The 23,660-nt window shown below is 41.1% G+C and overlaps 1 protein-coding gene across 5 annotated transcripts in view; it reads left to right on the top strand.

Annotated features, from left to right (window-relative positions):
• Positions 1-23,660, top strand: part of TATDN1 (TatD DNase domain containing 1) — a 41,421-nt gene that overhangs the window by 2,444 nt on the left and 15,317 nt on the right. For 2 of the 5 annotated variants that reach the window (XM_082721725.1, XM_082721728.1), the window contains exons 2-9: positions 6,821-6,929; positions 8,737-8,802; positions 10,871-10,920; positions 14,034-14,097; positions 16,006-16,149; positions 16,248-16,290; positions 22,332-22,417; positions 22,510-22,550. In XM_082721725.1, coding sequence (XP_082577851.1) covers positions 6,821-6,929; positions 8,737-8,802; positions 10,871-10,920; positions 14,034-14,097; positions 16,006-16,149; positions 16,248-16,290; positions 22,332-22,417; positions 22,510-22,550 — 603 coding nt within the window. Of the gene's footprint in view, positions 1-3,796; positions 3,963-6,820; positions 6,930-8,736; positions 8,803-10,870; positions 10,921-14,033; positions 14,098-16,005; positions 16,150-16,247; positions 16,291-22,331; positions 22,418-22,509; positions 22,551-23,660 lie in introns of those variants that run through there. The other 3 variants (XM_082721729.1, XM_082721727.1, XM_082721726.1) reach the window with 2 other exon arrangements.

Genomic DNA, 23,660 nt, shown 5'->3' on the forward strand with positions numbered 1-23,660 from the left:
TCTGTGAGATGATTAGTGGGGGGGAGATGGGCTAAGGGCCATGAAACATTCCACAAGGGAAAGACAACTTATTATTTATTTTTGATATAAAACGAAATCCCTGCCTCCAGTCATGTCTCCTTAAACCCATCATACATACAGCCTTCAGTGTGGTCTGTAAAAAACAACTACAGTTTTCTTCTGCTTCATATCCTTCAGTTACTGTGCTCAGGATAGTTGAAGTATCTGGACACAGCATGCAAAACCTTTCCGTGTTCCGGTCCTGCCCTCTGTTCAAGCCTCATTGCTTTCATCTTTGAGAAACACTTGCACATGCTGTTTCTTGCTTTGGACAAAGTTTTAGAGCTGCAGTTTGGGACCATAATGTCACTTTACCACTAATATCCCCCTGACTGACTACCGTCATGCCTGGTTGATTTTTTACCTGCTCTTTCAAACTTCATGACTCTACCCTTTGACATATTATTTTATAATTACTTATTTATGTGTCTGTCCCTCCCACTAGCCCACACTCTTAAGGCACATACTCAGTAGTGTTTGTTTCCCAGAAACTTAGTACAGTGATGATCAATGGAAATAGGAATGAAGGGTAAAACAACATGTAGTTTTAGTACCATGGTGGTAAGAAAATTGATAAAGGAATATGAACCTTTCAGTAGGATAAGTTTGGAAAGCCTTCTTAAAGAAAGTGGGTTTATTTGAATACATTTTAGTCCTACTCTCCTGAGATAGCCAGTGTTAAAAAATTTTAAGTATAGCCTTCCCTAGTTGTTGAATAGATTTATGCATAGGGGGAAGCATATTCCAGGGGTGGTAGGGATAGCAGCAGTGGTGTGTAACTCATGATGCATTTACATTTCTTTGGATGTTTTGTATTTACCTTTGAAATAATATAGTGCCTTTTTAAAATTAAGAAGATATTTTATCCCCTAAATCTTCCAAAATGAAATTGATACTCCAGGAAATCTCAAACTGTTACATACTCCGTGGAGCAGCCATAGTTTTTGTTTATTTATTTGTTTTTTAGAGATTGGTTTATTTTAGAGAAAGTCCGCACGCGCTTGCACGAGCGCACGCTTGCTCAAGTTGGGGGAGGGGCAGAAAGAAACTGGGAGGGAATCCTCAAGAGACTCCCTGCTGGGTGCAGAGCCCCAAGTGGGGCTTGCTTAGGACCCTCAGATCATGACCTGAGCCTAAACCAAGAGTTGGATACTTAACTGAGTGAGCCACCCAGGTGCCCCAGGCACCCCTAGTTTGAGAAGCACAGCTTTCGATGATTCCTATTCTAGCAGTTCCCCACACCCCTCCATGAGCCAATGAGAGAGCAGCTGGTAGTAATTAGTAGCATCACTCTCTCTTTGGGTCATCCAGCTTTTAGGTCCCTAAGATTAAAAAGTTGGCTTTTTTTGCAACAGGATTCTGATCCTGCCCTGTGGCTCTAGAAGCAGACTGGTTGGGGCTTTTGGCTACCTTTTTTGTATAATTCCATTTCCCTAGGGTTTGGATTATATTTCCTATTCTTTTGTCTTTGATTCCCTTAAGCAGCCTAGTCATTCATTCATTTTAAAGTATTTACTGAGTCTCTCCTGTTGTCATCAGTGTGCCAAATGCCAGGAATCGGTGGTGGTCAGAAGCTAGGTCACAGTCTCCTAAGTGGAGACAGCCTTGTGAGTGCACTAATGACTTTACCACAGTTACTAAGAAGAGGGCACTGAAGAAAGGGAGCATGGTTCTCTGGGTATTTGGTGAGGAACAAAACTTAGTCTAGGAGGTCAGAAAAGGTTTCCTTGAGGAAGTGACACTTGGACAGAGCTCTGAAAGATTGAGTTAAGTAGGCAAAGGCAGAAGGTTCCAAACAGAACATCCTGTGGCAAGAGGGTACGTGATACTTTTGAGGAACTAAAAAACCCGACCAGTGGGTCTGTAGCGGAGAGAAATGGGAAAGTGACTGAGGGGGTGGAAGGATGGTATAGAATGAGCTAAAGAGATTAGCAGAACCAGGGTCCTACCGTGTTAGGACTTTGGTTCTTATTCTAATAGTGAGGAGTATGGTTAAGTGTGTCATGATCTGATTTGTGAATGAAAGAAACCTTGAGTCAGGGGAAGAACAGAACAGCAGGGGGAACAGAGTGGCTTTGGGGCCCGAGTTGACTGGAGTCTTAAGGTAGAGGGGGAGACGGAAAGGAGTGCACAGGTTTGATAGATTGGAAGATAAAGTCCACCTACTTGGTAAGTACATCTTGAGAGAAAAGCTGATGTCTTAGATTGCCTTACTCCATTTGGGCTGTTACAAGGGAGTATTGCAGATTGTGTGGCTTAGAAATAAGAAATGTATTTCTCACAATTCTGGAGGCTGGGAAGTCTTGAGATCAGGGGCAGTAGCATGTTTGCATCCTGGTGAGGACCCTTTTCCGGGTTTCTAGCTGCTGCCTTCTCACTCTGTCCTCATGTGGTGGAACAGGCAAGCAAGGCTCTCTCTGGAGCCTCTTTTATAAGGTGGTCGTTTCCAAAACTGTATCAAGTCCGGAGCCACATACTTGGATGCCTGTAAGTTTTGTATCTAGTCTAGCACAGAGGTTGGACAACTTTTTCCTTAAAGGGTCACCTAGTATATATTTTTTATTTTGTGGACCATATGATCACTATCACAAATACTCTGATCTTGTCACTCAAAAGCAGGCATAGACACTATATGAACAGATGGGTGTGGCTGTGCTCCAGTAAAACTTTTTGGATTCTGAAACTTGAGTTTCTTATCATTTTTATGTTTCACAAAACCCTACTATTCTTTTGATTTTTTTTTCCCCCTAGCTATTAAGGAATGTGAAACTGTTTTTAGCTCAGGGGCAAACAAAAATAGGTGTCGGTCTGCTGTTGGCAACAGCTTGCCACCCCCTTGATCTAGCACATTTCTTCCCTCGTGGCACTGTCTCGGAGAAGCACTGGCTGGTGGCCGCACAGAAGTCTGTCTTTAGGATTTGTCTGATTGCTGTGCTGGTGTGAAGCTTGTCCTTTCATTTCCTGTATTTTCTGTGAAGTTGAAGTTGTATCTGAAGGCTGAGCAAATCTGAAATAATTTTAAGTGCCCTGTTTATTGTCCATTCATATCCCTAGATCCTAGGTGACTGTGATAGGACATGCTTCCCTGAGCCCAGTGAGGCATCAGTTTGGAGATGTGGTTTTGTTTTTAGTTGCAAGTAGTTTTCCACTCTGTTTTGAGAAATAAAACTTATTAATACTGGAATTGGTTTTTAACAGTAAAGCAGTTATGCTTTTAAAGCCAGCCAGTTAAAGAAAAATTATGGAAAAGAAACATCACTGATTCTTACAAGATTACACGCCACTGAATGTATGACTCCTCAACTCCCCCCCCCCCCCCCCCGTCAGAAGTCCTTTTCTTCCTTGTCTTTTTTTGTATCCCATGCTCTCCTCCCATCTCTTAGTTTTTCAAACGATTTCAAGCTAGAAATTGATTCTTATATACTGTTTACTTTTTTTTGAGTTTGTTGACAACACAAGTACTTGTGATAGGAGCTTTTTTTTTTTAAAGATTTTATCTGAGAGAGCGCTCTTGAGCTGGCAGAGGGGCAGAGGGGAAGAGAGAGGAAAAGAGAATGTTAAGCCAACTCCGCGCTGAGCATAGAACCCAACGTGGGGCTCGGTCTCACAACCCTGAGATTATGACCTGAGCCAAAACCAAGCGTCAGATGCTTAACAGACTGAGCCACCCAGGTCCCCCTCTGGTAAGAACTTTTTTTTTTTTTTTTTTGAAGATTTTTATTTATTTATTTGACAGGGAGAAAGAGAGATCACAAGTAGGCAGAGAGGCAGGCAGAGAGAGAGGGGGAAGCAGGCTCCCTGCTGAGCAGAGAGCCCGATGTGGGGCTCGATTCCAGGACCCTGGGATCATGACCTGAGCCGAAGGCAGAGGCTCAACCCACTGAGCCACCCAGGTGCCTCTGGTAAGAACTTTTTAAATGGAAAGATAGTATTCCTTATAGCTTTATTAGGACATTTTGAACAAGTTAAATGAGGAGGATTTTGAGTGGCTTTATTTTCATAGTTGCATCATGAGTTAGGTATAAAGGATGGACTCCCTTTGGCTATTGAATAGTGAATTGAGAGTGTTAACCACAGAAGGTGGTATGCCATGGTCGCTAATGTTGACGGAAATTCTGTGTGGTACTGGCCTATTCAGAACATATAGGGTGCATAGTATTAACAGTAAGTACATTTTATAAGGCTTTTATTGTGCAAAGTGCTTTCACTTGATTTTCCAGTTTGAGCTACATTTCATCCTTGAAAGGAGAAATGTTATGCCTTATTAGTAGGGAAACTGAGTCCCAGAAGGGCTGCTGATTTGCCCAACATCATTCAGTTTATTCATCATAATGCCAGGAATTCTGACTCCAGAGCCCATTCTTTTTCCATAACTGCTTTTCCTCCCTTTCATTGTATTTCTTGGGACATGCTCACAAATTTACACTTTCTGGTGATTGGTTTGAACTTTTCTTTGACCCATCCATAGTGACCTGTCAATGGTCCTAACCACACTGCAGGTGTTTGCTGGTGAGTAGGTGGATGGGAAGTGGGAGGACCAGAGGCCAGCCAGTATAGGAGAGGGGAACTTCTTAGAGAAACAGGAGTGACTCAGTGTCCAGAAGAAGAAGTTATTTGCCTCTGTAGAGGAGGGAAATCTTCTTCTTACCCTGTTAGGTTCTGTGGCTGGTCGAGGAATTAAACTGGCATCAGACATTAACAGGAGAAAAGCATAGACATTTTTTGTGGATATGGGAATCTTCAGAAGGAAAATGAAGCCCCAAAGAAGCCATTAGGCCCAAAAGCACAAGTGGCAACTTGATAAAAGGACTTAAGTTGTGGGACAATGACAAGGAAAGTACGGGGAAACTAACGGAAGATGAGGAGAGTTACTTGGGTCTGCTTGTACAGATCTGTTTTGACGTTGACTCCGAGTCTGGTGACAACAATATTGCAATGATAACAGTATTCTTCCATTCTTGATATAGGGAGGATGTGTCTCATGGGAAATTTCATGACCTACTTTTAGTTACCATGGGGGGAGAGCAGAGAGCCTTGCCTGCATCTCCTCTTTCTCCAGTGCGTTCAGTTCAGAATAACCGATATGCCAAAGTGGCGTATTTTGGGGTGGTATGTTCTGATCCCCTTCACCAAACCTGACTAAGGTGAAACATTCTCTTCAAGGTAGAAAGCGGCTCTAACAGCTGGCCAAGGAATACACTTCAAGCAAACCATATGTCCAAAAGAAAAGGGCCAAGGGCTATAAGTCAGACTTCTTGCAGCAGAGGGAAGAAACTGGTGGCTGAGCCAGTGTAGGATATCCTAAAGCCTAAGGCTCACCTGCGTCCAAAGCTGAATACAGACTTTGAACTCCACTGTGACTTAGGGCCTGAAGGACTGACCCACATCTAGAAGTGGGTTCTAAGAGGCAGTGGTACCACCTTGCATTGGCTTCAACCATATCAGCCTCAGTACAAAGTGCTGAAGAGTGATTCCACATCTGGTCCAGGGAGGGTTGAGACAAGGACATGGGAAGGCTTCAGAAATTGAGCCCCCAAGCTCATCTTCAATTTGCCTTTTTAAAATTATTTTATTATTATTATTATTATTATTTTTTAAAGATTTTATTCATTTATTTGACAGAGATCACAAGTAGGCAGAGAGGCAGGCAGAGAGAGAGAGGAAAGCAGGTTCCCCGCTGAGCAGAGAGCCCGATATGGGGCTCGATCCCAGGACCCTGGGATCATGACCTGAGCCGAAGGCAGAGGCTTTAACCCACTGAGCCACCCAGGCGCCCCTATTTTATTATTTTTTAAAGATTTTATATATTTGTTTAAGAGAGAGAGTGAGGATTGGGCGGGTGGGAGGGAGAGGGACAGGGAAAAACAGACTCTGTAATAATGAGTGTGGAGCCTGGTGCGGAGCTGATCTCAGGCCCCTCAGACTGGGACCTGAGCCAAAAATCAAGAATTGGACACCTGAGGTGCCTGGGTGGCTCAGTCAGTTAAGCATCTGCCTTCAGCTCAGGTCATGATCTCAGGGTCCTGGGATTGAGCCCCAAGTCAAGCTCCCTGGTCAGCAGGAGTCTGTTTCTCCCTCTGTCCTTCTTCCCGCTTGTATATGCTCACTTGCGTGCGCGCTCGCTCGCTCTCTCTCTCAAATATATAAATAAAATCTTTAAAAAAAAAAAAGTTGGACACTTAACTGACTGAGCCACCCAGGCATCCCTCCATTCACTTTTAAAATAAGTATCATAAAGTTTACTTGCTAGATTTGCTTGCTTTTGTTTCCTTTGTTTTTCACTCTATTTTCTAGTAAAGAGATTGTTTTGGAAAAATACTAATCTCTTTGCTGCACAAAGGGGAAATGAGTAGAAGAAATACAGACCAAGTCTGTGCCCCTAACCATCATCCGTGGTGGGTGATTGTAGATGGAGCCCTGTGAAGGATTTTTCTAGGCAGGAAAGCCTCTCCTCTTTTCCCTGGGTTCCCTTTCTCAGTCTGCCTTTTGCCCGATCTAGTTTCCCTTCCTTAATTGGAAAAAAAAAAAAAAAAGTGGATGCTGAATTCTTATGATCTGGGCCATTCCACTGACCCCATATTGTATTTATTGTAGTCAGTGTTCGTGTATTAATGGTCCATTAAAGGGTACGGGGTGTGAATTCATCTTCTACCCTCTATTGGCCTATATACTGTTGCTGAAATATCTGCCAACTTTTCTGCATTGTGCCTTTCTTTTGCTTTTTCCAAATGCCTGGACTACTCTCCCTACCATCTCCTAGATCAGCCAAACTCCCATTCATCATGTCACGTCTGTCTTCGTGTGGAAGCAGCACAGCTTACCGAGGGCCAGCTTGGCAGAAATCAGAACATTCCAAGAGGAAGCTGAAAGTAAGCAGAAGTAACATAAGGGTCTGTAGGCAGGCAGGTGTCCCCTTGCCATCAAGAACTTGTAGATTCTCCTAGTGCTAAAGCTAAAGGGTGTGTATTTTAAATAAGGAAGGTATTATTACTATTAAAAAAAAATTTATGTATTTATTTGTGAGAGAGTCAGGAAGAGCACAAGCGGGGGAAGAGGGAGAAGCAGGCTCCCCGCTGAGCAGGGAGCCCAGTGCGGGGCTCCATCCCAGGACCCCGGGATCTCAACTCAAGCCAACAGCAGATGCCCAATTGGCTGAGCCACCCAGGTGCCCCATAAGGAAGGTGTTACTGTTGCCCGTGGCCAGTGTGGTCTGACTTCACGTCCTGTTACGCCCCTGGTTCCCTTGCACTCTGCAGCAGGCTTTATCAAGAATGGCAGTTGATGTTGGGGGTCAGAGAACCCCTTCTCTGGGAAGCTGTCCTGTTCATTGTAGGTTTCCAGCAGCATCCATGGCCTCTGGCCTGGACGCCAGTGACTCCCCTCAGCTGCGCCATCTAGAAGTGAACACAGACATTGCCAAGTGCTGTGCAGGGGGGTAGGTTAGAAGGAGAAGGAGCTGCAGGATGGCTCTCCACTAAGGACCACTGCTCTGTAGGCACGATTCTTCCTGAGCCCAGATCCAGCAGGTGCCTACACTGGTCCATGCTGTCCATGCCCTTTCTGTCTGTCAGCTTGTAAGCTTGAGCTCTGTTAAAGATCTGCCTCTGCTGGGAGGCTTGTCTCGTCATCTTTGCCAGAACTGTTACTGCCCCCTTTCTGTGCTCCCAAGCACGTAGCAATTCTTTATAGACTTAACACGTTTAGCGCTCCTACTGTGTGGCAACCATTATGCTGGGTCTCAGGAACATAGGAATAAAGAAAAACCTTCCTGCCTTTTGTTGCTTAGTCCACCATATTATCACAAAGTGTATTTGTAGTTCCTGTAGCGACCATGAATTCCTGGAGGGCAGGGACCATGTGTTGGGTCTTAGTCCTTTCCCCTCACTCCTTGCATAGTAACAACACAGACTTGGTCTTCATGGTATTTGGTGAATAATGAAATAATTTATTCTGTTCTCTGAATCTCTACTTACATTAGCCCAGTTCAGGTTCTTCTCATTGTAAATATGAGCTCTTGCCTGTTTCCAGATGAGATATACTGACTCCATTTGCTCCTCTTTAAATCTCACCTTCTCCAAAGATACCAGAATGAGATATCTTACCACCTCTGCTACAAGCCGTCTGTGCTTCTAGTTGCAGCTGGTATTTTAAAGACAAATGTCTGTAACCTAGCTGGGTCCGGACTTCTCGGGGCACTCCCTTCCCTCCATTTCTCTCCAGCAGCCAGAACAGCCGATAGCTGTCCACAGTCACTGCCGTTTCACAGGCAAGATGCATTCATTGCTCCTGCGTCCTCTGTCTGCAGTTTCCCCTCTTCTACTGAGGAACTCTAACTTACCCTGTAAGATTCAGTTCAGAGATCCCTTCTTTCTGGGAGCTTCTGGGCCATCTACCAGACTAGGTTGGGTGTTCCTCATCTGTGTCCCACAGTGCCAGTGTCTACTTAAAATTATTTCTTCACGTTCTGTTAATGGGTCTGCCTTCCCAGTTCTGCAGTGAGTTTCTTGAGACGTAGAAATCTGTCTTACTCATCTTTTCATCCCAGATGTCTAGCACAGTGACAAGTGGTAGATTTTGTTTGAGTGAATGAAAAATTTAGTAACAGGAGCTTTTATTTAACATAGAAGTTTAAGATAGAAGCTCTTATAATTAATCATTTATTTTTGCTTTCCACAGATATTGGTATCAACTTGACAGATCCCATGTTCAGAGGAATTTATAGAGGAGTTCAGAAGCATCAAGGTAAATGTTTCTTTTATTAAGATGAATAGTTTTCCTATGAAGACAAGTTGTCTGCCTCAGGGAGATCAGGAAGCATAATCCACTTTACAAGGGAAATATTAAGAGGATTTATTATGCATCTTAGATGCATATAGTTTTAAACTATAAACTAAGGGAAACATAAATAAGCTGCTTAGGTAAATAGCGACCAGGAGCATTTGTAAAGCACCTGTAATGACAGTGTTACCAAGGCCGCCTTCTCTGAGGAAGTTTATCATTTCAAATAGAGAAATGCATAAAAGCCAAACAACAGTTGATGTCTGATTACTCTTTTAAACATTGAACATTAGGGTACATAATTTAAAAATCAGGTGCAGTTGAACATCACTGTAGTACCTCGTCTTTTGGAAATGTTTCCAGCTGATCAGCTGGAAATGTTTTCAGCTGAGTGACAAATGTGGGTCAGGAGCAAGCGGGCTGCTGCCCAACTTCCCTGTCTTGCCTTCCCCCTTTCCTCCAAGTCCTGCCAGAGCCCAGATGCCTGTGGGGTGGGTGGGGATAGACAGTAGTTTCTCAAAGGTTGATGGAAAGCTTAGCCAAAAGCAAAATGGCTTGTATTTCTCATACAAATCATTCAAAAAGCGTATTTAGTCAGCTGAAGCAAAGAAGCAGTAAGTGATGGTGACAACATGTTTTTGAAAGGAGAATTTCTCCAATAAACTGGTTTATAAGTATTGTCTCAAAAATGACTGTACCTGTTATTAAGTAAATGCAAACATGAAAATTTGGTTTTGTGGTCTGGGTGAAGTGGAACTGCACATTCCAATAGTCAAGTCAGAGCTGATTTCATTGCTTCTAGGTGACACTAAGTGAAAGCCTCTCTAAATACTGGGAGTGTCAGGTACCACTTTACAGAAGAAAGTTCAGCATTAGCTTTCATAAGCCTTACCTCAAAACTTACCCTTTCTCCTCCATTTAGAAGTTTAGGTAATGTTTTTGCTTTATGTTTCTAAGATGTTAGGTACTACAGATGATTGAATAAATTATATTCTGATTTTCGTGCCCTTGTAGCACTTAATAAATTTCATGCTCTGTGACTCTGCATGTATGGATGTGTTTATGAAATAAGTTTTATTGTCATCAGTATCAGTAAGACTCCGGTTTATAATATTTAGCAGAACTAGTTGTCTTAGTATAAGTTCACTAATATTATAGTTTTTGTCTAAAAGAAATTTTATAGCTATTTTAGAAATAATTGAATTCTAACTAAATTTACTGTGGTAATTAAATATGAAATTAATAAGTGGATTTTTCTGATAGAATTGTTTGATTTCTGCCGTCCATTTACCTCAGGCCTCTTAAAGCTTGTTGTTACTTAACAAGAAATTTGGGGGGAAAAGCAAAAAACTGTCACAAAATAAAAATTATCCCTCCTCAATGGGAATGGGAATTACAGAAATACTGTATTAACTAAAATTTATAAAGAGGTCTTTGGGAGGCATTACAGATATATTTTGAAAGGCTATAGTAAAAATAACAATTTTTTTTTAAAGGCTTTATTTATTTATTTGACAGACGGAGATCACAAGTAGGCAGAGAGGCAGGCAGAGAGAGAGGAGGAAGCAGGCTCCCTGCTGAGCAGAGAGCCTGATGCGGGGCTCCATCCCAGGACCCTGGGATCATGACCTGAGTCGAAGGCAGAGCCACCCAGGCACTTCCAAAAATAATGATCTTAATGATTGTTTTATTTTTATATAAAAAAAAATACAGTGCCAACAAGTTTTGAACTTAAGACAAGTGACTTAAATCATAGGGAGCAAATTCACCTTTGGTTTGAATCTCCTATTTTTGTCACTCTTCTCCCTTTGGTCAACAGAATAAAATATAATTAAATGGATAACTAGGCATCTAGTTTGCCTTATATGGGTTTCTTTTCTTTTCTTTTTGGGTTATTGTTGATTATTATTATATGTGTACTCAATATTGATCTGGTATATTTGTTTTTTTTTGTAATTTTCTTTCAAGAAGGGATAAGTAAGTGAAAATTTCTTTTACCAGGTTTTCTTAATGTGGGGTTTGCTTTTTACAGATGACTTACAAGATGTAATAGAGAGAGCTGTCCAGATTGGTGTTAAAAAGGTAACTTTTTGTTAAGTTTTTTTAAAAAATTAAATTCTGGTTAAGATACTGTAAAATAGAAGAGAAGGAGCTCATGCCACACTTGGCATTTGGGGATATGTATTATCAACAAGTAGTATTAGTAAGTAAATGAAGTAAAACATCAAATCTTAAGTGACACAAGCCTCGTGCTTAGTTCTTATGTGAGCAGAAGTGTGGTAAATGGCAAAGTCTCTTTGATAAAAGTGTTTAAAACCTATTTTAATTATCAGGCTTCTCAAGATGCAACTCTGAATAAATTTTGTAACCTAACTTAGCATTTGTTAGAACTCAGTGGGCATCAGAAAGACCTGTATCTATCACCGAGTTTAGCTTTTACAGTATGAATATCCCTTTATGAACAACTGAGAAGGCCCTTTAATTTTTATAGTACTAATTTGATTATCAGGATAATTCTACTTTTTTAAGAGAGTTTTAAGCAAATGAATATTAGCTCTGTGTCAAATTCTCTGAATAGATACTTGTTTTTAATTAGTATTTAAAATAAATACCAAGCTAGCCCACATATGCACACATAAGGTTAAGTTCCCCAGTGTGGTGTCTGGAGACTTGGTAGCTGCGGCTTCTAAGTTGAATTACCTCGAGTGAGAGAGGACCCTGCTGGCTCCTGAGTTCGTAGCCCCAGCTCTGCGCAGTGGTCTCTGTTCACCACGATAAGAAGGGATAAATGTTCCAGTATTCATTTCTCATTATGCAGTCATTCCCTGCTTGGTAAATCACTTCATAAAATGCTTTTCTGCAGACTCCGAAATACCAAGCTCCGGAATTTTCATGTGTCAGCCATGAGTAGTTTAATCCTAATTTAATCCTAGCATTTGAAACATACACACCGATGTCTCGGATGCGGTTCCTAATTGGAATCTAACTTAGTGTCCTGCAGTTACGTTGTAGTAATGAAAAGCCCAGTTACGGCTGCGCATCCCTGGGTTTCAGCCCCAACTTCGCTCTTCAGAACTTCGTAACATGGGTGCTTCTCTCTCTAGGCTTCATTTTTCGCATCTGTAATTCGAGAATGATAATAATGCCTAATCAAGGGAGTTGTTGTGAGAGTTAAACAAAGCTGGAGTGCAAAGCACTTGGTATTGTACCCGTGTAAATACCCTTTTCTCTGTCAGGTTTGTGGCGGGAGCCACCACCATCCTAGTGTCGTCATTGTGACCTGCGAGGGGAAATTACGTCCTCTAGCCTTGTCCTCATTTTTTCATCTGTTTGGGAAAGTTATAGATAAAACAAAAGGTAGACTTGAATAGGAGTTATTTTACAGAATTGAAATACCAGATGAGGGCACCTGGTTTTGTATTAAAGCATTAGGTGGTGTTAGTAAACAGTCACGTTCTCTCAGTATTTTTTTAAATATCTTAACATGTGTTTTACAAGCAATTGAGCATTTAATAATGGCTGCGTTCCCTGAATAGATACTCAGTGCCTTTTATATTAGAAACTTAGGTTGCTCTGTGAAAACATCTGCTCATCTTTTGTACTTCTTCCTGTTTTCTCTTGAGGCCTATACCTAGAAGGAATTTTTCATTTTAGCTCAGTGAGGCATTTGAAGGGAAGTGCTTAAAAAAATCTACATTAGCGTGCTTAGTTTGTCCCTTCTTTCGAAGGATGCATGCTTCAGCAGCACTGCCTCAGTAGCTGGCACCCACACATCGCTCTTTGTAACATTCTCCTTTAATACAGTCATTCTCACTGCTGTGGGACCCGGAGGGCTATGTCTTTAGAAGCCTGCTTTCTGCCAGGAGCCATACATTTCCTTACAGAGAATTCAATATGTATTAATTCAGCAATGGTCAAACTTTTGGTCTCAAAACCCATTCACGTTCTTTAATATTCCTGAAGACCCAAAGAGCTTTTCTCTTTGTGGGTTTTATTTGTTAATATTAAAAATTAGAACTAAGAAGAATATAAAATATCTATTAACAGGGGTGCCTGGGTGGCTCAGTGGGTTAAAGCCTCTGCCTTTGGCTCAGGCCATGATCCCTGGGTCCTGGGATCAAGCCCCACATTGGGCTGTCTGCTCTACAGGGAGCCTGCTTCCTCCTCTCTCTCTCTCTCTCTGCCTGCCTCTCTGCCTACTTGTAATCTCTGTCAAATAAATAAATGAAATAAAAGATATATATATATATCTACTAATAGTAAACCATTATATAACTAGCATATTTTTATGAAAAATAAGTATTTTCCACGGGCGCCTGGGTGGCTCAGTGGTTAAGCCGCTGCCTTCGGCTCAGGTCATGATCTCAGGGTCCTGGGATCGAGTCCCGCATCGGGCTCTCTGCTCGGCAGGGAGCCTGCTTCCTCCTCTCTCTCTCTGCCTGCCTCTCTACCTACTTGTGATTTCTCTCTGTCAAATAAATAAATAAAATCTTAAAAAAAAAAAAAAAAGAAAGAAAAAGAAAAATAAGTATTTTCCAAACCAAAAAATTGTAGTGATGTGAGAGGAATTGTTTTGTCTTTTTTTTTTTTTTTTAACATGTCTTGAATGTCTGGCTCTTAATAGAAGACTCCAGAACTTGGGTATCTGTTTTTGCAGTCAGTCTGTTGTGCTATTACCCATCCTGTAGCCTCTGGAATATTTCCTTGCACCCTTGGGGCCGATGAGAGTGAAAAAGGCAAATAACATCTTAGAGTTATTATGAAAATAGTTTTGCCCTCACATTACCTGGAGGTTCTGGGACCACACTTGGAGAACTATTGAATTAATAAACACTACTAAATCTCCAATTTAGATGAACAGAATTCTAAATTCAGAAGTCTTTAGTTATTCAGTCTTTCATAATGTGATCTCTGTCCTTAAGGAGCTCTTGATCTAACAGGAAAAACAGACATGTGAATCCATTTTAGTGGGTAGTAGTGATAAATTCTGTGTTGTATTTATGCGTGTGTGTGTGGAGAGGGGTGGTTGGGGACCACTCGAAATAGGAGATGACCTTTCAGCCACATTTTAAAGGAAGAATAAGTGTGTGATAGTCAAAGAGAGCATTCTGGAAAAAGGCAGCAAGAAGGCATGTTTGGGAAACTGTTGTTGATGCCCTGTTCAAGTAGGCTTATTTTCTTTCTTTCTTTTTCAGTTCATGATTACAGGTGGAAATCTGCAGGACAGTAAAGAGGCACTGCATTTGGCACAAACAAATGGTATCCTCATATTCCTTTTACCCCAGCCCCCCACTAACCCCAAATAGGAGTTGAGTTATTCTGAAGAAGTCTTTCTAAAAACTGCTTCAGGTGCAATACAATGGATTGTGACTGTCGAAATAACAGGAAAACAGACTGATTGCAATGGGACATGATTAAAATGAAGGAATTCTGAGTGCCCACAGGTGTATCAGACCCTCTCTCTCACATAACCATTATTTTGATTATTTTAAGGTTAATGAGAGTTAAGTTCACTGGGTATACAGTTTAGCCTCACAAATTCCTGATGTAAGATTTTTCTATGTTGTAATGTGCTTAAGATGTGAGTTGCTTTTTATTTAAACTTTAACTGTGAAGGATCATTTATTAAATATTTATCATGCAGACCATTGTTTTAAGACCCCAGGAATGCAAGTAATAATATATAATCTCTCTGCTCACTTTATGTTCATGCATTTTGCAATTATTTAAAATCTGTGAAGTTTTAGAATTTGGTCCTAAGGAAATCCTAGTTACAGAAAACCTCTCCTTATCTGGTATTCATTTTACCTAACTTATTTTGGTTTTGGGTTTTGGCATGCGTGCTTCTTGTGCTAGACATTGAAGAATTAGGCATTCCATGTTATTTTTCAAAATATTGATTTACTTACTAAAAGTTAATTTTTATGGAAATCTTTCTAAATTGCATACTTCTCTTCAGGACCCACTGTCACTTTTTTTTAGTGATTAAGGTAAAAGTAGTCACCTTCCCAGATGCCTCTGGGGATATAAGAATCTTGTCTTCCATACTTTTTATTCTTGAAGAGAGACATTTTTAAACATTCTTGAAGCTCCCTTGTCAGCCCTCTTCACTCCTCTTCCCATACCTGTGGCCCCACTGCTTTAAAACTAATGCCTCCTTTTATGTGTAAACATCTGCAGGAGAGGCTGAAGAAGGCTCCCCGCCTCTCCCGGGCTTCAGGGCCAAGCCACTCAGAAGCCCTTTTTGACTTCATACTTGTGTTCCGTGCAGTCAAGTGAGCATGATCTCCAAATAAGTGAGCTTTATTTTTTATTGGAAAAACAAATCCCGGGGCGTCTGGGTGGCTCCATCAGTTACACATCTGTCTTTGGCTCAGGTAATGATCCGAGGATCCTGGGATCAAGCCCTGGTGTTGGGCTCCCTGCTCAGTGGACAGCCAGCTTCTCCCTCTTCCTCTGCCCCTCCCCCCATGCTCGCTCTCTCTCTCAAATAAGTAAATAAAATCTTAAGAAAATGAAAAAAACAGATTCCATCTCTTTAAGTCATCCTTTTTGTTTGTTTGTTTTATTTATGTATTTGACAGGGACAGAGACAGCAAGAGAGGGAATATAAGCAGGGGGAGTGGCGAGGGGAGGGAGAAGCAGGCTTTCCGCTGAGCAGGGAGTCCCATGCAGGGCTTGGGCTCCATCCCAGGACCCTGGGATCATGACCTGAGCAGAAGGCAGCCACTTAAAGACTGAGCCACCCAGGTGCCTCTCAGTCATCCTTTTTAAGGGGAAGAAATATATTTTGTTATGTTAAATACATGAAACAAGACAGTGATGTGAATAGTGAATATAAAAGATATAATTAGGTTGTGACATTTCATTCTCCAAGAAATTGTTTTATTTTCCATTCTGTAGGACTCAGTAAATACCAAACTTTGGAAAGTTGAATTAATTCTTTTTACCAATATGTTAAAGGCAATTTTCATATTCATGTCCTGCTTTGTTAAGCTGTTCCAAAAATTATCATATGATTAACCATATGCAGTTCTTGTAGTTCAAATAGTTTATGGCTATTATTAAAAATTAACCAGTTGAAATTATTTGTTCTGTCATTTTTGCATGTTAAGTATACTATGAAAAATATTTTGAAAATAATCCTAAGACATTATTTTGTGCTAGATATGTTTTTCAGTACAGTTGGATGTCATCCTACAAGATGTGATGAATTTGAAAAGAATGACCCTGATCTTTACTTAACGGAGTTGCTAAATCTTGCTGAAAACAATAAGGGGAAAGTTGTAGCAATCGGGGAGTGTGGACTGGGTAAGTGCCAACCTAGCCCTGTTACAGTGACTTTGAAAGAGATTTGTTCTGTACAAGTTAATGAGTTGCTATTTATTTATTTATTTTGTCTTTTAAAGATTTCGATCGACTGCAATTCTGTCCCAAAGATACTCAGCTCAAGTAAGGAAATTTTTTGACTTTAGTAATTATCGTAAAATCAGAAGAGTGATTTTTTTAAAAATTGCCTTTATTTGTTCAGAATGTAGTTGGATTAAGCATCAGGATTAAGTATTTTTCCTTTGTATATCAAAAGTGAAGTGAAAAAAATTCCATGCATACCTGCATGGAATTCATAAGGGATGGAAGCATCTAGTTCCCAACTGATTAACCATCTAACTTAATTTTAATGGTGGAAGTTAGGGATGAGTTTTACATGATGGAGACTTTTGTTGTTCTTTTTCTTATGAGTGTATTCATGCAGGAACCATTCCAGTGGAATGATTTAAGAGCAATCAGTGATATAAAGGATTTGAGAGCAAGAGGTATTAGAAGGAGATTATAGGATCAATCACCAAAGTAGGAAAAACCTACTCTTGCTTCGCTCTGGATATTGTCAGCTTAGAACGTGAGGGTTTTTCATAGGAGCCATGTGGAGAGTGGGAGCTTCTCAGAAAACTCCGAAGTTCCCAACCTTTGTAGACTTCCTACAACCCACTGCCTACATCTTTAAGTTGGAGTCAGCACACTGGTGGGTAGTGTGATAGGCCAAAAAGAAAAATGAGCTCATAGACTTAATTTAAGTCTATTAATGAGCATTTTGTTGCATTTCAGAAACAATGTATTCGTTATCTAGATGATAGAACATTAGACTAAATCCTCTCAGAGCTGTTCAGTGATGTATGATGCTGTGGTTTTCCGGGACAGTCACCTGATGACGGAAGATTAAATCCTAAACCTCTCTTGACTATCTTTTTTTTTTTTTTTTTAAAGATTTTATTTATTCATTTGACAGAGAGAGATCACAAGTAGGCAGAGAGGCAGGCAGAGAGAGAGAGGAAGAAGCAGGCTCCTCGCTGAGCAGAGAGCCCGATGTGGGACTCGATCCCAGGACCCTGAGATCATGACCTGAGCTAAAGGCAGCGGCTTAACTCACTGAGCCACCCAGGCGCCCTTGACTATCATTTTTATAGGTCACTCACTTACCTTAAAAGTTCACATACTCATATTTAAATTGAAAAATAGTTGACTGCTTGAGTTTGGTAGGTGAAGCCCACAGATCTTAATTCCTCCACCTTAGAGTCTGTGTTTGGCCAAGATGAATGTCGTGAAGCAGACAGATGGCGGGGGTGTGACAGTGATCCTCCGGCCATAGGACTTTAATCCAGATGCATTCAGACTGATTCTAAAATGCAACCTACATACTTGAAACTTAATTTTTTTTGTCTTAATGAAAACATTGATAGTTCTCTTTCACTGCTCTGAGGATACTCCAACCATTAACTTAAGATCAGAACTTAAAACAATACATATAGCAGGATGTAGTTAATGCTTGAACACAGATGCCAGCTGCCCAGGTGGTAATCTGTACTAAGAGTTTAAACTCAGTGCTCGTTCAGTAAATGATTACCAGGTGCCTCCTCAGTGTAATACAAAGAATAGGCTTGGTTCTGATGCCTTTAGAGATAAGAGAGGACATAAGTAATTAAAATGGGTTGGAAAATGCTAACAAAAGGTGTAGGAGAGCAGGGGGAAGGACTTTCTGGGGGAGTCAGGGAAGGCTTTGCTAATAAGGTGAGGCGATGTGAGCTAGGCGTTTTCCAGAGGAGATGAAGCTAAGGACAAACTAAAGTGTGGGACAGAGTTTAAAAAGATGGGCAGTTAGTTCAGTTTGAGATTTTAAATTCTAAAACATCAAAGGATTTAGTAAAAAACTGCAGCAGTAGGAATCCCATTTGGTTTGTTGTTAAAACAAATATCCCTCCCCACACCACACCCCCATGCCCTGTCCTCCGCCCACGCTCCCTCCCTGCACACACGGTGCTCTGTATTTGTTTCAGCATTTCTCACGTTGTCCCGGAATACATTCATGTCCCGCCTTCCTGTCCCACAACAGACGGTGGCCGAGTTCTCTGGGGGCATATACCCAGCCTCACTCGTGCTGTCGCACCCATAGCACCGACCATGCGCAGTACTGTCCGAGCCTGGCGGGTGCTCCGTAAATGCTCACTGAGTTTTCATAAGGAGAAAGGGTCTTTTTGATTCCTGCAGAGCAGCGTGGAGTAAAAAGCCTATAACTTGGCTTTTACTATTGGATCTTTTCTTGGAAGAATTTTGATTTTGAGCTGTCCTTTAATACCATCTAAGACAACCAGAGTATGATTTGGTGTTCTTATTGTTGTTGTTTTAAGTAAAAATGCAGTCAGGAAAAAGATGTATGAGAAGAGAAAAATAGAAAATGGTGTGATGGATTAGTAGGCAAGACAGAACTGACGTGCGGTAGACACAGTGGCCAAAGAATACGGAGGCCTGCTGGTAAGTGAGGCAGACTGTAACTGTGCAGAGTAGTTCTCGGAGAATTGACAGCTTTGTGTTTGAACCCTAACTGCCTTTGGTGGCTGTGTGTCTGTAAATCTCAGTTTCCTCATCACTGAAATGGGGATAATACCTCCTACCTTTCTTAACATTCGGTATGTAAAGCGCATCATAGTAATAGGCTTGGCGCAGTTAGTGCTCAAGAAATTGCGACTGTGGTGGTAATCTCAGAAGTATTTTCATCTTAAAGAAAATACAGACTATCTTTTTCTTTGGGGTTTTTGAAAAGCATTTTTTAAAGAGCAAAAAACCCAAAAGGCATGAAAATAAGGAATTAGCCAGACTTTGCTGTGGAAGGGTTACCCTTGAAGCCTGGGCTGTCTATTCAGTGTCTGCCCCATGCTCTATCCCCTTTTCTTGCTGCAAGTTTAGAGCTCAGTTTACTTGAGTGGGAAGAATTTGCTGTGGGATTTTTCCGGGGCTTTAAAATGTTAATACTGCAGGTCTGTTTTGGAAAAGAAATCCAGCATCAGACAAGATTTCAAAAGAACCGTTTGGGGATTTAGGGAACCCCAGCGATGAGAGAGTGAGGCTGTCCTTGCCGTGGGCCAGTCCAGAGGCTCTGGGCTTTTGGGAGTTGCCTCAGTCTTAATTACTAACAGCTACTCGCAAGCTGACCTTTTCAAGCCCTGTCCTCCACTATTGTTGACCCTCAAATGTAAGAAGCAGTAATACAGGCAAAAGCAAATTACAGCTTCACTAAAGTGAGCAAATCTAACTCAAGTAAACAGCGCTTTTTCATTTATGAACTAAGAAAAAAAAACAGTAAAAGAAGCAGAGAAATCTCTTGATGAGGACCAGTTTCTGCTGCCCTGTAACTTACGCTATTTCTAGTTAGGATGGTGGGTTTTTTTCTTTAAAGACAACAGGTACTTCATGTCAAGCCCTTCATGTCAAGTTCTCAGTCTGTGTCATTAGGAATAGTTGGCCTTAAGACACCTAGCTTGCTTGAGTGTATGGACCTTTTCTTTTCTCATATGCAGAATAATGGAGGCACGTTGCTTGAACATCTGTTATTTTCATAATTTGTACTTTTGCCTGCTGTGATGGGCAGGCTTATTCCCAAGGCGATCATTAGATTCTGTAAATCTGTGGTTCAGTTGTGTGGCTTTGTACATAGAATTGTGTGTGAAAGGAACGATCCGCGTAGATGGGAAGCGTGAAGCAGAGAGTGTGCGGTGTGTAGCCAGAAGCCAGATCCATGGTAAAGTTTACGTAATGACTGGAGCACACTTCATTGCTGACATTTCAATTTCTGTAGAGGTTATGGAAATAGTGACTTTTCTTTAAAGATTTCATTTCTGTTTCCTGCCCTGTGAAATTTCAGCACTTTGTTAACTAAAATTATTTTTGCTTACTGTAGCCCAGCAGAACCTGAAAAGGTGATTTAAAAGCCTACACACTGGGAAACACTGGGTAATAAAGACAAAAAAAACCCACCAAAATTATGAAAACTCTTTAAGAAGTGCACTTATGTGTCTCATTTGAAAATTTAGCATTTTCAAGAGGACAAAGGGGTACTCCAGGAAAATGATTGTCTTGTATTTCAAGGGGATAAGATAGAGGAATATATAGCAAAAGAGATTTAAACTAAACACCAAGAAATTATTCCCTAAAATTAAGGTGCCAAGTAGAGGTAAACTCCTGTAGGAAAATAAGACCCTTACTCTCTGTAACTCCTAGTTTCATTTGAGCTGAATGAGAATGAGTGAGCCCCGTGCTGAATGAGACTGCCAGGAACACGCACCATGTTGCATCTGGCTATTTTCATTACGCTATGGGACCAGAAGAAGCTTCTTGGAAATGTCACAACTTTTAGTCATTTTGGCTGAGACCTGGAATTCGAGCACTCAGTTTCTGGGTCCAAGTTTGTTACAGTGTGTTGTGATCTTGGATGAGGTTGTACATCCTTTGGCACTAGCTCTTGTCCTGTTCAAAGGTTATTTTGTGGATCAGATGAGATAATGGTATGTGGCACTTGAAAAACCTTTTTATAAAGTACTCTCTAAATATTCACAGCTGTCGTTTTATTTATTTATTTATTTTTAAAAAGATTTTATGTACTTAGGGGCACCTGGGTGGCTCAGTGGGTTAAGCCTCTGCCTTCGGCTCAAGTCGTGATCTCGGGGTCCTGGGATCGAGTCCTGCATCAGGTTCTCTGCTTAGTGGGGAGCCTGCTTCCTCCTCTCTCTCTCTGCCTGCCTCTCTGTCTACTTGTGATCTCTGTCAAATAAATACATAAATCTTTTTTTAAAAGATTTAAAAAGATTTAAAAGATTTAAATAAATAATAAATAAATAAATGAATAATAAAAAAGATTTTAAAAGATTTTTAAAGGAACGCCTGGGTGGCTCAGTTGGTTAAGCAGCTGCCTTCGGCTCAGGTCATGATCCCAGCGTCCTGGGATCGAGTCCCACATCGGGCTCCTTGCTCAGCGGGGAGCCTGCTTCTCCCTCTGTCTCTGCCTGCCATTCTGTCTGCCTGTGCTCGCTTTCTCTCTCTCTCTCTGACAAATATATAAAATCTTTAAAAGAAAAAAAAAAAGATTTTTAAAAGATTTAAAAAAAGATTTTATGTATTTATTTGACAGAGAGAGAACACAGCATGGGGAGCGGCAGGCAGAAGGAGAGGGAGAAGCAGGCTTTCCACTGAGTGGGGAGCCCAATGTGGAGTCGATCCCATGACCTTGGGATCATGACCTGAGCTGAAGGCAGATGTTTAACTGACTGAGCCACCCAGGTGCCCCACGGCTGCTATTTTATCATGTAGTTTTTATATCTTTGAAAAATAGAATGTTTCAGTTTTTGTGCTATTTACATTTATTTAATAAATCCCTGCATCTAGTGGTAGTAATTCCTTATATAACAGAACATGGAAAACACTGAGAATAAAGTTGTGCCAGGCTGCTGGCTGCAGCGGATTGACTTCCACTGATGGTGCTCAGCCAGCTCTCCGGGCAAGACGCTGCTGGTGTGCTCTTCCCTAACAACATGTGCTGCAGGGAACGGATCCCACGGGTGATGGGAAAGTATATACTTCATTTGCTGGGGTTTGGTGGGAAAACCTAGTTAAAAGTAATCATTTGAGGGGCCACCTGGGTGGCTCATTTGGTTAAGTGTCTTCCTCCAGGTCAGGTCATGATCCTAGGGTTCTGGGACTGAGCCCTATATCAGCTTCCTTGCTGCTCCTTCTCCCTCTCCTGCTACCTGTCCCATCCCCTACTCGTGCTCTCTCTGGCTGTCTCTCTTTCTTTCAGATAAATAAAATGTGTAAAAAAAAAAAAAAATAATTATTTGAGGAACAGCTCCCATCACTGGAAACATAAACATTATAGCTATTTCTAGTGATCAGTAGTAAAGTGCTACCTAATTTACCCAGTAGTTATAATGGAAAGCTAACCAACATTTTTGAAAATAATTTTGTAATCCCAGAAAATGATGTGTCCTTTTCAGGAAGTTGTGTGTTATAAAAGCTTTTGACTAAGCCAGATGTGTTTTAAATGTCTGAGTTTACTACTTCTGTCCTATAATCTCAAGATAATAAAAGTCCTTTAACTTAAAAATATTTAACAGTTATTTTTTTCACACTAAAATAGAATTAACAAGGATTTTTTTTTTGGCATCATACAGATACTTTGAAAAACAGTTTGAACTGGCAGAACAAACAAAATTACCAATGTTTCTTCACTGTCGGAACTCACATGCTGAATTTTTGGGTGAGTTAAAGCTAAAATCTCATTTAGAATTTAAGAGTTTTGCAGAAGTCAAGCAAGGTATTAGCCAACAGTGGTTTGTTTTTAATTCACAGACATAATGAAAAGAAACAGAGACCGGTGTGTCGGGGGAGTGGTAAGTAGAAGAGTTGCCCAGAAGCTTCCTTGTTCCTCAGGTTGGCGAAGTAATTCAGGATCAGCAGTGTTCCTCCCCCTCTTACTGGAGGACGCATGTTTACTTTAGAATCTGTGGGCCAGATGCGATACATAAGTCACACGGATTTAATTACATTTATTTTGTTCAAAGTACAAGAATATCTGATAGAGTTTGGTTCACAAGAAAACCCCGTGAATGAACTCGCGTTTCAGGAGTGTGGGCGATGGTCTTTTTCTCTGCCTCTTCCATCAGCTGTTCTTCAGTGGTTTTCACTTGAAATTCTGAGCAGGGTATAAACTGATTTTAATATTTTAAGTCTCACTTCAGGTTTGCCTTCTTAATTTCTTGTCAGCTGTGCTCATTTGCGGTTAACCACTCTGACCCGAGACCCCTCCTTTCTGTAATATGCTTCTACTCTAAACGCTTCTGTGTGGTCATGTCAGTCAGGTCCCATCAATGTTCTCTGCCTTAGCTCAGGCATCCAAAGCAGTGTTTTGTAAGTCTTTTTTGGATTATGGGTTCTTTTGAAAATCTGCCTCAGAAAAACTCTCCGACGCACACATTTTCCCCTCTAATTTTAGGAGCAATTCACTAGACTCTAGCAGAAAAGCTATTACCCAGCTCTGTAAAATCAGTCCTACTAAGTCCAAGTAAGGAAGAGGAAATGGCACTTACACTTAGGGTACCTACCCCCTATGGGTATCGTACTGTGTGCCTGCACTGTGCTGCTGAGTGTCCTCTGTATTTTCTCAGGTTTGTAGCCCTACTTCGTGTCTCACGGACTGCTAGCGATCATGTTTTCTGCACCGCTGTGCACTTTTGTATCTGTAGTTTACTGACCCTGCAGTTTATCCTTTGGGAACTGAGAGAGGCTTAGAGGCTCTCATTAATGCCCTTGGGATTGATGGTTCTAACTCTTAGCCCATTTTTTTTTATTTCTAAAGAATTTACTTAACAGCAACAAATCCAACCTAAATGTTTGACTTTTTTCGAAAGAAGATATTGCCTGGCTGGCTCAGTGGGTGTGTGACTCTTGATCTTGGGGTTGTAAGTTCAAGTCCCACACTGGGTGTAGGAATTACTTGGGGA

Source organism: Mustela nivalis (assembly GCF_964662115.1).
Source record: "Mustela nivalis genome assembly, chromosome: 2".
Lineage (NCBI taxonomy): Eukaryota > Metazoa > Chordata > Mammalia > Carnivora > Mustelidae > Mustela > Mustela nivalis.